Source organism: Mytilus californianus, unplaced genomic scaffold (assembly GCF_021869535.1).
Source record: "Mytilus californianus isolate M0D057914Y unplaced genomic scaffold, xbMytCali1.0.p SCAF_4, whole genome shotgun sequence".
Classification (NCBI taxonomy): Eukaryota; Metazoa; Mollusca; class Bivalvia; order Mytilida; family Mytilidae; genus Mytilus; species Mytilus californianus.
This window is the reverse complement of record NW_026262690.1, coordinates 77,360,563-77,376,199: the sequence shown is the minus strand read 5'-3', so window position 1 is coordinate 77,376,199 and position 15,637 is coordinate 77,360,563. Positions and strand designations below refer to the sequence as shown.

The following is a 15,637-nucleotide window of genomic DNA, read 5'->3' as shown; positions in this document are numbered from 1 at the left end:
TTGGAACAGATACCGGTATCCTATACCCTTTATTTCGTCAGGAACAAATACTGTAACAGTTATATTTCTTCCATTTTTTACTTATATTATAAGGGAACTTCCATGCCAAGGCCGGGCTTCAACAATATTACCAAAGGTAATCTAAAAAAAGTTTCAGTTTCAAGTTGACCATGAAGATCCATGAACAAAAATTAAGAAGTTGGAATGGTTAAATTCTTAGTTTACATTCACTTAGTGGCAAAAGGGAAACAACCATTTGTATTCATATTGCAATGTTTATGTTATTATTTACTTCCGGTAAGAAGAAATTATGAAAAGCACAGCAACCAAATTAGAAAATGGTCCACCAGTGGAACCGTTACATGATCTTATCAGCTCAGAGCGGTACTTAGACTCTTTAGGTAGGTTAAAGATCATTGATTTCTTTATATTTTCTGAAGATTTATTTGATAACCTCGATTACCTCCCTTCTTCTCACAGATCTACTTCATGTGCCTTTTTTTGTACGAGATCATATGCCTATGGTTAAAAAATTTATTTATGATAATCAAGTCAATGCACGTAATATTTGCCCCTGGACATTTAACAGCCACTTGTCCACTAATTTTAAGTGACCTATTTCTATATCTTTATTCATGCTGATTTTACATGTACTCTAAAATGATATACCGGCTCCCGCATTTATTCATGCTGATTAACCTTATACTTTAGAATAATATATTCCTATCTTTATTCATGCTTATGTAGTATGTACGGTAAAATGATCTTTTTGTCAGATCTTTTATACTGCTAATCAATATTAAAATAAGAGGATGTGGTAGATTAAGGCTTAGCTTGTACATTGTAGATTGATAAATTACTATCTTATTCATTCTGAATCAGACTGTAATCTAGAATGTTCTATTCTTATTCATTCAGGGCATGAAGCGTTAGTTATAGTTTTGACCAAATGTATTTTTGCTGTACTTCATATACTAGTAACATATTTTAGAGGAGAGGCTTAGGTGACTCTTAGGTGGACTTAGGTACTTGGGTAGTTATTATTTTGATTGTTGTTTTCTCAACGACCAGTGTCAAATATATCATGCATATTCACGAATGACATTCAGGACGATAACAAATATCAGTAAATCTACCAGGTATATGTTCTATCGCTGGAAAAAGAGTATGCGATTGGTACGTGAAATGTTTTAGTCCTGCTACAGGCCACCTAAGATCCCCTCAAATTGTTATGTAAAGTTCCTTTAGATGTCTCCTTATGTTGACCGAACGTGGTTGTGTATTTATACATCCGGACAACAAAACAAGACACCCTTCAGCATGGGTTTCAATACCGGATTGGAGAATTCAGGGTTACCGTATTTCTATTCTCCGGTCAACCCTGAGATGTTTTTTTTTGTTTTTATCTTATCCTTGTTTTATCATAGTTAAACACAATTATTTTTGTATTTTATAAATTAGTTTCTCTTGGAAGTCAGTTATTGACACTGAAACTTTGAATTCATTTTCATGCTAATGTGATCAGTTGAAGTTTTACGTTTTCTGAAATGAGTCCTAATCCGAAGTAAATAGGTCAGCGATAGTTGGTGTTTTTTTTGTAGAAGTGTGACTTCACAGTATGTTATATAAACTTTCTAAAGTAATAAAAAAAAATGTGTAACACAGTGGATTTAAATTTCAGAATAGAATTTTAACAATAAGTAATGAACGTAATAATTTATACAAATACGAACTAGAACAATTATGTATGTGACTGCATGGAAAGTATTTTAAAACAGCTGATCTACATGTCCAAATAGATCATGATCTGTGTTGCAACCCTAGATGAATCCAACTATGAATGACATCACTCTACTAAAGAAAGCTATGCTTTTACACAGCCTAGTTTGCCAAATTGTCTAGGGTGCTGGGCACAATGGAGGCGAAGTTGCAACGGTGTCACAGAAGCATGGTTTCTAATCCAGAGACAAAATTTTGTTACCACGAATATGCAGATCTTATACTTGGGTTTTGTTAGGACTTGGGATCTTTCCTATAAAATATGTACATCCGATCGACACTATATGATACCTGTATGTGAATTAATTGCCTGGAGTATATGTCCGATTAAAATATGATGCATGGTCTTGACCTCAGTTTTAGGCTACAGTGATCAATTTATTTGTGTAAAAAAATACGACGAACAAGATCAGCTTACCCTTCTGAGGCACCTGAGACCACCCTCGGTTTTTTGTGGGGATTGTGTTGCTCAGTCTTTAGTTTTATTAGTTTTCTTTTGTAGACTGTTGTTTGTTTGTCTTTTTGTCGTTTTTCGTTTTTTTGTCGTGGCATTATCAGTTTTCTTCTATTTATCAGTTTGAAAATCACTTTGGTATCTTCCGCCTCTATTTCAAGTTATATAGATATAAGAAGATGTGGTATGAGTGCCAATGAGACAACTCTTGACAGGTCGACAGTTTTTATAATGTAGACATGTCTGTTCTTGGAAAGTAGCATGTGTCATTTTGACATGTAGCCTTGACCTCTTTTTAGCTCACCTGGCCGAAAGGCCAAGTGAGCTTTTCTCATCACTTAGCGTCCGTCGTCCATCGTCGTCGTCCGTTTACTTTTACAAATATCTTCTCCTCTGAAATCACTGGGCCAAATTTAACCAAACTTGGCCACAATCATCATTGGGTAATCTAGTTAGAAAAATGTGTCCGATGACCCCGTCTGCCACCCAAGATGGCCGACATTGCTAAAAATAGAACATAGGGATAAAATGCAAGTTTTGCCTATTATTTTGAAAACTGCTATAAATAGAGAAATTCTGACTAGTGCAATAATGTTCAAAATGATGAGCTCCAACTCTTGTCCATTTACATCAAAACTGTCAGACGACTTCTTATAGGAGTATTGCCCTTAAATGACGAATATTACCATTTTTAATTTTTTTTCCCTATTATCTCGAAAATTATAATGGATAGACAGAAACTTTAAATAGCAAAACTTATCAGCAAGACAAAATTTACAAATCAGTCAAAAGACCAAAATATTTATTAGAGTTATTGCCGTTTTAATGACGATTTTTACAAAAGTTTTGCGTTTTTGCCTAATACCTTGAAGATAGAAACTTTAAATAGCACAAATGATCAGCAAGACAAGATCTACAAATAAGACATATGGTTAAAATCGTCAGTGATGATATATTTTTACATTTTTTTGCATGTTTTGCTTATCATCTTGAAACTATAATAGATAGATAGAAACTTTAGGAAGGAAAAAATGTCAGTAGGATAAGATCTACAAATATGTCTACATGACTGAAATTGTCAGTTAACTCTTAATAGAGTTGTTCCCATTTAATGAGGATTTTTACTAAAAGTGGCCATAGTTTAAGATGCAGGTGAGCGACACAAGCTCTTTTGAGCCTCTAGATTGCTTTCCAGTGGTCCGGTTAAAGTGTTTAGATAAAAATTACACATGGCTGGTCAACAATATTTGGTCGAGATTTTATCCTGTTTACATAAGTATTATATAGGTTAACTTTACATCAGGGCATGGTTTGTAGTTATGAACTTTTAAAATATTATATCAGGCTCGACGTTTTAGTGTGTCAACTCATACCAAGTCCTCAACCTGCGAGGTAAATTTCACCTAATTTTATCATTATTCATTGGCATAATGGAACGCACCATCTTACATGATTCCCATTTTTAATCTGGCTTTGTTTCAAATCTGCCCATAGTCATTTGCAGATATCAAGCATAAAACTATTATACTGGTCAGTATTTTCTACTGTTTTTTTTTATTTATGTTCATTTAGCCATAAACTTGACGCTCATTTTTCTTAACCGGCACTGCCGATTCAATTTGTTTCCACATTTGCTTGTTTTTTTTTCTGCAGAGAGACGACTAAACAAAGTGAAAGGAAAACAGACAAAGGAACCAACTGCCAAAGAAATGCTAACAGCTCTTGAGAAAACGAAAGAAGGTCAAATGTATCAGTTATTGGAAAGAAATACACAAACTTTGTCTTCACAGGATCCATGTTTAGATGGTGCTGTGGTTAATAAAACACATTCTGGAAAACAACAAAACTTGGAAGAAATCGTAGCTATTATTTATCAAGATGCTTTATCAAAAGATAAAGAAGAGACTGAAACTGACAAAGGATGATACTTTGTACCTTCATGTTTTTTAATACTTTATTTCAGGGTAAAAAAGATAAATGATTATGTATAAACGTGACAAGACAGAAATGTGAACTTCATGTCGGAAGGTTAATAAAATTGTCAAAAAACATGTTATTTTACTTGACATGGTTGTTTTCATCATCAATTTATCATATCCCACAAAGCTAAACATTTAAAAGAAACACAACTCAATATATAGAATTTTATTCATGCAAATTGTTACACTTTTTCATTAATACCCACATTTAATATTAATACAAGTTTAATTATTGGCGTCGTATAACCCAGCCAATACGACTGCATCATGAATCCCCATCTTTTTCAAAGCATTAAACATGTATAAGCTATCATTTTTGGGTCTGATTGCTACTCAGTATTAATGCTCCAAACAGTTTTGTCATTTTCTGTAATTATTTCATGTATACTCCTCATACTAATCCAAACTTATATGATGTTGTCTGTAAATAGGTTTCTCCTGGTGATAGTACTGTTGATGGGAAATTTTTCTGTAAGAAAACAAGTGGAATTATGGTCACAATGTAAATAAAGGGTGGGAGATAATAAAATGACAGTCAAGACTCATAAGTTGAAGAGAAACCATAAAAACGACGAAATGCTAGTAAACACTACATAGAAAAATAAAGACTGAGCAACGCTAAACCAAACAAAAACCCTGGAATGATTTCGTGCTGGTTCTCTGGGGGTTAAGCAGAACTTGCTTTCACATTTGACACCCGTCTTGTTGCTCATTTTAAGTAAAAAATTCGGTGATAATTTAAATCGGTGATTTCCAAATTGAGGAAAAGAGGACGGGATTGTGGCTACGATCCGTGGTCATCTGTGGACATGCTTAAATTAATTAGGGACAATATAATGTTACCTATTCTTACTGACAGAAAACGTCAAGAAAATATAACCATGCAGTGGTATGTTGTCACAAATTGAACTTTCAGTTGTTGCGTCATGAGATGACATAAGTAAGACATTCACCAGATACCACATGGACAGAATTAGCTAAGCATCTAAAGGTCACCTATATAGGCATATGTCTTACTAGTTTATTATAAGAGAGACGCATACTTACATTATGTGGACTATCTGGATAATGTTGTGCTTCTAATGCAAACCCGTTATATTTATGATAATGTCCACCTTTTTTACCAGGTTCATCTAAATAAAATCCAGTATAGAACTGCATACCAGGTTCTGTACTGTAGACTTCTAATTTCCTACCACTTACTTCCTCATAAACCCTGTAAAAATCGAGTTCCCTTCAATAATTCATGTTAAAGTTGATGAAGGTTGACATCGTTATATTTTATATTTTTAATTTATTTTAATTCTTTAAAAACGGTTTTCCTGATTTAGCCCTGCAACCAACAGAATTCTTTGGAATGCATTTGAAAGATTACACATCTGACAAAGAATTTTGAAGTCGCTTCATTACTTCAAGATATTTAAAGACAAAACATAATTATTTGAATTTAATGAAGCTATTAAGACGGAAATATCTTATAGACTAAAATGTGTTATTTGAATTTAAAGAAGTTATTAAGATTGTAACATCCTCGTAACACTTATAATGAACAGTTGTTTTCATTCGAAATAAACTAATGTCTGTGATATCGCTTTGCTTCTCAATTTTAATCAGAATACGTTATTTTCTTCTTAAATATATTAAAATTCACAGATTTTCAAATTCAGTTTAAGCTTGAGTTAAAGTGTCAACTACGACTGCGTTTTGTGTGTACCAAATTAACCTGCCTCCCAGTTAGACAAGTAGCCATAAAAAAACAGTGGCAAATTTGAAGGTCAATGGGTCCTGCTCCTAAATGATGAAGCCAATAAATATAAGGTTAATACAAAATGAGAAGAAAAGGATTATAAATACAAATCTTAAACCGATATGAAAAACTACCACACTCCTTTTCAATATTCTGGATTCTCCGATATAAAATGTTGTGATGCTCACAGTTAAACCTTGTTTACCTTGCTCTGAGTTTCTTCCAACCAGCATCACTAAAACAATAGCAATGATCATACCCTACATTGCCTGGCACATCGTCGATCACTGTTTCTAACTTTATGGGAGTTCTGAGGTCCATTTTAGTTCCTTCTACTGCTTCAGGATCGCCTTCGAAAAGATACAAAGCAAGGTTTTGTTCAACGTCTTACTGGTTAGTCAGAAATTAATAACCCACACAGCAGACGGATGCTTGTAAATACGACGAGCACGATATTAATCCACTCGAGATAGTTAAATTGTTAAACTTTAAAATGCCCGGAATGTTTCCTGAGCATTTCAAAGTTACTACGGAGAGTGGAAAAATATCGTAGCTAACGTGATAAAGTGCTAGAATCTGTTTCTCTAATGAAATTAGCGGAAAAGCAGAGTGCAAAGTGCAGAAAGGATATGACAAGAAATTGCAAGAGACAACTTTAATCAATGTGTGGTTTATCATTTATTGAACTGACCAGAACCGGTTTGAATGTCTACATAATTAGAGCAAAAAGGGGTATTTGGTAGTGGACTATATATACACAGTAACTGCTTACATCATCTTATGTTAGATTATGAAACCCCGCCGATGTTTCGGAGGTTTTGGGATTTGCATTAAATATTGGACCAAAAGTTGATAAGTCAATCTGAAAGAAAGTATAGAATCGGATGATGAATTAGTTCAGTTCGATAATAATGCATTATATCGATGGATTCAAATACTTTGCATTATAGATCATTATTTGTACAGATCAAACAAATAAAAACGGTAGAAGTACCTACGATTTAAAAACATCTCTAATAATCGATCAATATACTTCTCATGGGAGAAAAGGGAATTTTATAATTCACTTCATTTCAATATACAGATGCATACTTTTTGAACATATAATGGGATTGGGGAGGGGATGGGGAGAATTCGTTTTCATGTCTGAATCGTGAAATTACCTGTTGGAATAGAAACATCGTTTACGGGAAGGTATCTGTCGGCATTTAGTTCTACAGTATGTTTCAAAATATCACCGGTGCCCTGAAAAAATAAAAATAACTCAAGTACTCATGACAAATAACTGTAAGTATATCAGAAGGTTCAGAATCACGTGATTCTGAGCTATGATTTCGTATTCTAAACATAAAAACATACAACGTGTTTTGGAGGAAACATGAATTTCGTCCGAAAATTGTCAAATATTGTAAAGTTTTTTTACGCCTTTTAATGCTTTTGCGTATACATGTTCGTTTGTTACGTTGCAGCGATGTATATATAAATTCATCCATCAAATTTTCATGAGTTTTCATGAATTTTAAAAAGTACTTCATCTTTTATTATTTTTCATAAACCAAATTTGAAGAATGTTTACATAAAGTAAACTTGCCATTAAAACATTGACCGTTTAAATGTAAATTCGCTGAAAATGTAATCTTTGAAAGACTGCTAAACAAAATCTAAAAAGACAATTAAAAGATATAAAATGTTTAGAAAAAATAATAAAATGCTATGATTATCAAAATTTAATAAAAAAAAAAAATTGCTATGATCATCAAAATTTAATTAAAAAAACTCTGCACTGCTTTTTTTCTAGTCACTTGATAAAGACTTGGTGAATATATGAAAAACAAAACATAACATATATCATAACATAAATGCGATTAGGACAGACTCTCTGTTTGATATTCCGGATTCCAGAGACCAAATGACAAGAAGTTAACATCTATAGGTCACTGCACGGGCTTCAACAATGAACAAAACCCATACCGCATAGTAAGCTACAAAAGACACCGAAATGACAATGTAAAACAATTCAAATGAGAAAACTAACTAATACACAAGAACAATATAAAAGTGTTTTATTTTTCAAGCTCATCATGTCTCTTGTAGGACAAGCTAGTTTGATCTTTATGTGTTAACCTTTTACCACACTCGCGTCTGATCATAAGCAATAAAGATATTTGCAGCATGATAAGTTGCTACTTAACTTGGTCACCGTATCACCCAAAGTGCCATTCGATGTGTGGGTCACCAATTAATTTTACCATTACGTTCCCTTGCGTGATAGCTTGTTTGACTTTCAAAACAGTAAGATTGGTAAGTGGCTACCTAAATTGGTCACCTTATCACAAACTGCCCTTCATTGTGTTTGTCACCAATCACTTTTACCATTACTTTCCCTTGCGAGATGGCCGTTGTTTGACTTTCAAAACAGAAAGTTGCTTCTTTTAACACTTGTTTTTACCATTTCTTTCTCTTGTGATAGTGTGTCTGAATTTCAAAACAGCAAGATAAGAGTAAAATTTGCCTCTTGTATCTCTTATTCACAAAGATTTACCTGACCAGCCAAGTTGAAGTAAGCGTGATTAGTAAGATTTATGACAGTTTTCTTTGTGGTGTTAGCAGTATAATGGATTACGAGTTCGTTATCTTCTGTCAACATATAGGTAACAACGACTGTCACTTCTCCAGGATAACCCTCCTCCATCTCGGCACTGACATACTTCAAGGCTAATATATCATCATCTTCTGAAGCCTCCCACACTTTCTGAAAACACACATGTATACTTTTGTCCACGTACTGTAGTTTTTCATTTGTAAATTGTTACTTGCCCCTTATAAAAAACAAAATAAAGCCAAAAGAAAAAAACAACAGCTATCAAAAGACATCATGTGTGGATTTCATGTGAAATATACGCAAACATGTATTTTTCATGCGTTTGTACAAACATATGTTTTACGCATGAGATATAATGTTTTGTAACGCATATTTTATGTGTTATTGCACGTGTGTTATACGCATGTTGAATAAAACATGCGTTAAACGCACCAAACAACATACGTTTTACAAACTTTTTTATTCCATGCGTAAAACATGTGTGGCACTTTTTCCTGTGTACACAGTTAAAAGGTTTCATTGTTTCAATTTTTAACAGTCCGAGTAGGCGGAGCCAGACAGTGCAATAACAACTTCTGAGATAGAATGTAAAGCACTGGTGTAAGCTCTTGCAATTCTTTGCTTTCCTACGACAAGTGGTCAACGTGGATATAGAATAATGGTATAATGCACTCATCTATAAATATCATCAGTTAACTCTCTCGAAAATCAAAAGAAACATTTCCATTCATGTTACAATTAGGATGAAAGATAAAGTTCTTTTAAAGGTTACTAGTATAACATTAGCGAAAAGCGAATGGAACGTAAATGTGGTTCGATTTACATCGGTTTAAAAATACAAAAAAAAATGAATAAAACTTTTCGGTGATTCCTAAGGACCAGCGACACTTTTCACAAAACTTCTTACGATTAAAATTGATCGTAAGTTATACTGAAATGTGTATGACTTACGAGTATTTTTACTCTTAAGATTTTTTGTGAAAAGGACCGCAGTATTTTCTCATGTTAGTTTACAAATAGATATAAGAAGATGTGGTATGAGTGCCAATGAGACAACTCTCCATCCAAGTCAAAATTTATAAAAGTAAACCATTATAGGTCAAAGTACGGTCTTCAACACGGAGCCTTGGCTCACACCGAACAGCAAGCTATAATGGGCCCCAAAAATTACTAGTGTAAAACCATTTAAACGGGAAAACCAACGGTCTAATCTATATAAAAAACGAGAAACGAGAAACACTTATGAACCACATCAACAAACGACAACTACTGAACATCAGATTCCTGACTTAGGACAGGTGCAAACAATTGCAGCGGGTTTAAACGTTTTAATGGTACCAAACATTCACCCTTATCTGAAACAATAGTGTAACATCACAACATAGAAAGACACACTATAAAATATCAACTGAAATGGCTTGACTCAATCAAAGGACATATTAACACCAGTGAACATACACTGAACAAATAAATTTGATCTATGATACAATGTAAATACAAAATATATAAACTAAGGGAAGAATAATAAAAGTAACATGATATACCGCTGTGAAATGTTAAACAATTTAAGAAAAACAATATGCTCGAACAAAAATAGCAGCCATTTGCAATTTGCAAAGCCTAGTAAAAAAGCCCTAGTTTTATGGACTGTTCGTTGTTCTAACTGTTCATTTTTTCGGCCATGGAATTAAGTGTGTCTAGTTTTTGCTAAGTGTCTCTCGTAGAACTATGCGACAAGAACAAAAGCCATGGTATAACCTGACCAAAGATATATTTTTCAATGCAATATGTTATTTATTCTCATTGTTCATACCTTATCAAAGCCAAACTTTCCACCATGTAGAGAATTTGGGCCATTATTCACTTCTAATGTGTAATTCTTTCCATCCAGCTCAAATGTACCATTAGCTATTCTGTTGGCGTATCTCCCTATGATAGCACCAAAATATGGACCAGGTTTTGTGTACCCTATACAACAGATTTAAAACTTTAAATTCAAATTATTTTAGATCCCTATCTCAGGATACTTCAATGTGAGCTTGAAAATCAAAAGCAAGATTAACGTAACAATTCAAACAAATTCATTCTTTAATTTACACCTTTTTTACAGTGATTGAAGATGGTGTGTAGGTTGATGTCGTTAATAAGTAAACATTAGGGAGCTACCATTTGATTTTTAGGGGGGGGGGGGGGGGGGGGGCTAGGATGAAATTTGAAAAAAAAGACAGGAAAGGAGTTCTGAGTAATAAAAAAAAGACAGGATGAGCAACTTTGCAAAAAAAAAAGGCAGGATGACAATTTATGTAAAAAAAGTCAGGATAAACTAATTAAAAAAAGGCAGGACAGAGATTACAACTAAAAAAAAAGGCAGGAAATTTTTTTTCATCCTAGCCCCCATAAAAATCAAATGGTAGCTCCCTTACTAATAAATATATTGTAGACGGTCCTTTAAATCTTTGAGATATTCAGACATACATGAAATTTCTGATAATTTATAATTTGAATACAGTGTATCATAATATAGTTTGAATTCGTTTTCATCATCTATAAATGAATGAAATTTAATTATGCTTTGTTATTTTTAGAAGTAGTGGAAGATATGTTTGCGAGCCAACACACCTGTATATATATGATTTCAGGATACTCATAAATCAATGACCAACTATATCAAAAATGCACGTTATCGGCTTTTATGAAAAGTATGATTCTTAATAAGTATAAAAGTCTGCTACTTGTAAACTTACTATCTAAACTATCGTATCCTAAAGTTATGTCTGCTATTTTACCATTTTTGTCCGGAACAAAAATATTGGTAATTATTCCTCCAAAGTTGATGATCTGTACTTTTACGTTATTCTTGTTCTGTAGTGTATATCTTAAACAGAATAACAAATATTTTCTGCACTTATTGCTGAGCGTTACTTAATTTGTGTGTTTTCTTGCTCTGCCTGTGACGTTGCTACATAAATCTATTTAGGAGTACAGCGACCGATATTATAGTGTAAGAAGACATATTTCATGATTTGATGTGTACTCTGAACTTACTGTTTGCAATATTTGATACAGTTATTTCATAAAAATGCATTGTTATTAGTTCACATTTTAGTGATCCCTAATCGATATACATCCTTTGGTTGAAAACATTATAATAAAATCATATATGCAATAGATAATCTCATCATGAACATATAAAGGAATAAGGACCTTTTAATAATTCAAACTTCTAATTTCAAAATATCAAAATATACATTCCGTAGGGTTAATTTGGCTGAGCCGGGATGTATAAATATACGCAGTCACATCCGATCAGTATGGAGACTTGCTGTATACATGATTAAAACCCATTACAACACTCTTTGAGGGGTCTGCAGGCAGCCTTTTGCTATGCACTTTTCTGTCCCTATCCAACATACCCTTATTGTCCAGCGACAGTCGCAATTTTCTCCCCGGCTTCATACCCGTTGACTCGCATTACAGAATCTTCTTATTGGACTTATTGCTACTTTGTTCTCTTTCTGAATATGGATGAAATGTTTGCCACTAGACGTCTTAGGCAAACAACAATCAATCAATCAACAAGGAAATTTTTCCCGTTCGATCGTAGATTCGTAGATTTATCGATGTTTGCTTTACGTCCAGTGGCAAATATTTCATGCATGTGCAAGAAGAGATGATAGGACTACATTGGAAACTGAGGGTGAACTGGAAAAGAACAGAAATTTAACCTGGCAACAGGCCACCTACGGACCCTTCAAAGAATAAGTTTCAAGAGTTCTTAACGTGCAGAGAGCGTGGCACTCTCATTTTTGGCATTGGATTACAAGTTCCCATTCTGACCGGACGTGACTGCGTATTTATACATCATCCTAAAAACCAAACGGACGCTCAACTTTGGCAAGGGGTTTATAGCCGGTCGGAAGAAGACCAAAAGTGATCGTATTTATATTACCCTGTCATCACTTTGCCACCTTAAAATCTTAAAAGTTGCATGTTATCTTGTATAAACATCATGAAAGAAATATACCGCCTCTTCCCTTTGACTGACACGAGACTAGCAGCTGCAAATTATTTGTCTCACGACAAATTTAAGAGTCAAGCTACGCCATAGCAGTTGACCTAAATTTTATAAAATAAAGTAACTTACTGAAAAACCTTTTCTCCTTTATACTCTCCATATTCTTCTTTCGAAATCGAAGACATTTCACTTTCTGTAAAGACAATCACGACAAGGTGTTACTCACTAGTATACACATACACAAAACCATTGAAAACCACTATTTGTATTTACTCTATGTTTGAAGTATCATATCATACTACTGAATAACAACTATGATGACCTCGTACTATTAGCATCATACTACACAAAAAGTGTTTGTTTTTGAGTGGAAAATTGAGCATTTTCAGTTGCATTTAAGCAGTGACCTTTCACGAATCTGTGGAGTTACTATAATTACTTTAAATTTGGATACAAACGAGTGATTGATCTAAACAACTAGATATCAAATGAATCTATCTTAAGGTTTATATATACTGTTTTTCTCGGAATTAAAAGTGAATTCAAACGGAATGTATAACGTCTGTCTTGTCTTACTATAGAATAGTAATGACCTTGTTATGTAAGAATATTTATCTATAAAAAGATTTGTAAATAATAACACAAGCTTTACTTACCTGGACAGATAGAACCCCTGGTGGCAAGGTATATAACTACAGCAAGTAATGCAATAATGACTACTGTCACAAAACACAAAACCATACATATATTCCGACGGTTGTCTTTCCTAGCCATTATAATCTGTATATTAGATATTTTTCTAGCGTGCTTCTAGATTCACTTAAAATAATAAATATGGCGGTTTTAAAGTTGGTTTAGTCAACCATAAACATAATACATCTATTACAAAGGACACTAAGACTACGACACTGCCTCTAAGTTGTAAAAGTTATACACCCTATTATTAGTAAAGGTTGATTCAGTATGCGGTATCACAAATATGTTAGAGTTGTAAAATTTTTATTAGCATAAGCAAGTAAGTTATCTATATATGACCCAACTTGGTACGTAATTTCGTTATCTAGTTCAAAAAGTATTTTCAATACATCAAGTTCTATTTACTCTCCTGACAAAATATGAAAACTGTACGTGAACTTTAAACATGCAATTTTGTTCTTTTTTTACATCTTTTACACTCACAGTGTTACTTTTAAACTTTTCGGTTTTACTCTACTGTCTTCTAGACCAGAGACATTTCATTTGCCAATACTTAGATTCTACTAGAGTTGCGACTAGACGAATAGAGATCGACTAATGTTCGGTGTTAGAATGATGTATGTCAGAATTTTATAATAAAAACAATATAGTCAGTGTTATCGGTCTTCCCATTGAATTCATAGTGTCACTTCAGCTGGCAATATTTTTTTCAATAACCGAACATGATGAGCATATGCGTAATTATCTTCAACTGAGGTGAATAACAGGTCGCATGCAGATGGATTTGATGGAGTTGAATTATTGCTTTGCGAGTAAACAATGTATCGGTGAAGTTTTGGAGCTTACTTTGGCAAATATTTTTAAGCAAGTTTTGGATTTTCAAATATTTTGGCCTCGAGCATCACCTAAGAAACATTTATTGTCGAAATGCGCATCTGGTGCAGAAAAATTGGTACCGTTCATGTTATTGAACCAAACTGACAGCTAATAACGAATTAGTATTCAATATTTGGTTATTGATAATTATTAGAAACTGCAAAAACATGAAAAAAATTCAGCTCGTAGTTAATGCTCTCTAACTATCATTGTTTCCAAGCCCACGTTGTTCACATTTGCGGAATAGAAGCTATTGTCGGCCGAAATTCGTTGTCCATCTTTTTCGTGTTTATCTGAAACAATTTGAATTAATTTTTTTTCATACGCTACACCAGAGAAATATGTACACATATATATCTCTGGCTACACTGAACTTTTGTGTACATTGTTGAATTCTGCCTTATTATTACATAGGTTGTCTGTCAAGTTACACTCGACGGTTCTATCGTCATGTATTGTGGAGTGTAGCCAGATTTTACTAAATTTTATCGAATTTTGCACTGAAAGATATTCTTCCTGAAACCAGAGACATATAATACAATATATATATATTATATGTCTCTGTTGAAACAACTACGATTGATTGATTGATTGATTGGTTTTTAATGCCACTTTCCGAGCACTATTGTGCTATTTCGTGTCGGTCAGTTTTTTTAGGAAGCCGGAGTGCCAAGAGAGAGAACCACCGACCTTCAGTAGGAAAACTGACAATCCTAGTAAAAGTTAAGATTGAATTGAAACAACAAGGGAAATCATGCAATTACTATAGATTTATATATCATCTTTGTTCGTATACACTTCACGGTTGAGATACAATTGATATTTCGAGGAATACATTTTTTCGTGCTTTCATCATTAATTCCTATCAAATGTACTTAAACGTTTTAACCGCTAAGTATTTGAGCTCGTGTTTTCCACTCACACATGAACTCCACGGAAATTGGTAGCACGCGAATATTAATGAATAAGCAATAATATTATTTTTTAAGAGTATCAGTCAAGTGAAGTTCTATCATAATGAAACCTCCTGAATCAGTAAGATTTTTTTTGTATATGACACAGGACGTCTAAAGCATGTCACAATCAAAAGGATGAAAACATGTGACCTGCTGAACTCTTGTGAAAAGTCTTTGCCTGAGGGAGTTGAAACCTTAGTTTCGTATCACAATTTAAGAAAAGTTTGTCATAAATCATGTCAGTACCAAAGTACTGACTGCTGAGTTGATGATACCTTAGGAACTGAGCAGTGGTATCGATCCAGTGCTGTAAAAATGAAAGCAACACTTTATAAATTGCATGCGTTCGAAGCGCTTTTCTGGATTTAACTTCAGCAGGACCGCTCAAAACCGAATATTTGAAAGCCAAAGATGCATAAGAACCGAAACATTTGAAGAGCTATATAACAAAAAACGACCTAGAAATAATAGCCAAATTCATCTAAGGTCAACTTTGCCTGAGAGAGTTGCAACCTTAGATTTTTTTAAAATAA

General features: G+C 33.6%; 2 protein-coding genes and 1 long non-coding RNA gene across 3 annotated transcripts in view; 1 reads left to right on the top strand and 2 right to left on the bottom strand.

Annotated features, from left to right (window-relative positions):
* Positions 1 to 15,637, bottom strand: part of LOC127698778 (uncharacterized) — a 280,956-nt gene that overhangs the window by 110,077 nt on the left and 155,242 nt on the right. The window lies entirely within an intron of this gene.
* Positions 258 to 4,299, top strand: LOC127698767 (uncharacterized). The gene is made up of 2 exons (XM_052202437.1): positions 258 to 401; positions 3,887 to 4,299. The coding sequence occupies exons 1-2, from the start codon at positions 311 to 313 to the stop codon at positions 4,156 to 4,158; spliced, it is 363 nt and encodes a 120-aa protein (XP_052058397.1). The 5' UTR covers positions 258 to 310; the 3' UTR covers positions 4,159 to 4,299.
* Positions 4,364 to 13,512, bottom strand: LOC127698745 (galactose mutarotase-like). The gene is made up of 9 exons (XM_052202400.1): positions 13,233 to 13,512; positions 12,706 to 12,769; positions 11,306 to 11,436; positions 10,375 to 10,529; positions 8,502 to 8,711; positions 7,123 to 7,204; positions 6,165 to 6,309; positions 5,260 to 5,428; positions 4,364 to 4,681 (listed from the first exon to the last, which is right to left on the bottom strand). The coding sequence occupies exons 1-9, from the start codon at positions 13,348 to 13,350 to the stop codon at positions 4,604 to 4,606; spliced, it is 1,152 nt and encodes a 383-aa protein (XP_052058360.1). The 5' UTR covers positions 13,351 to 13,512; the 3' UTR covers positions 4,364 to 4,603.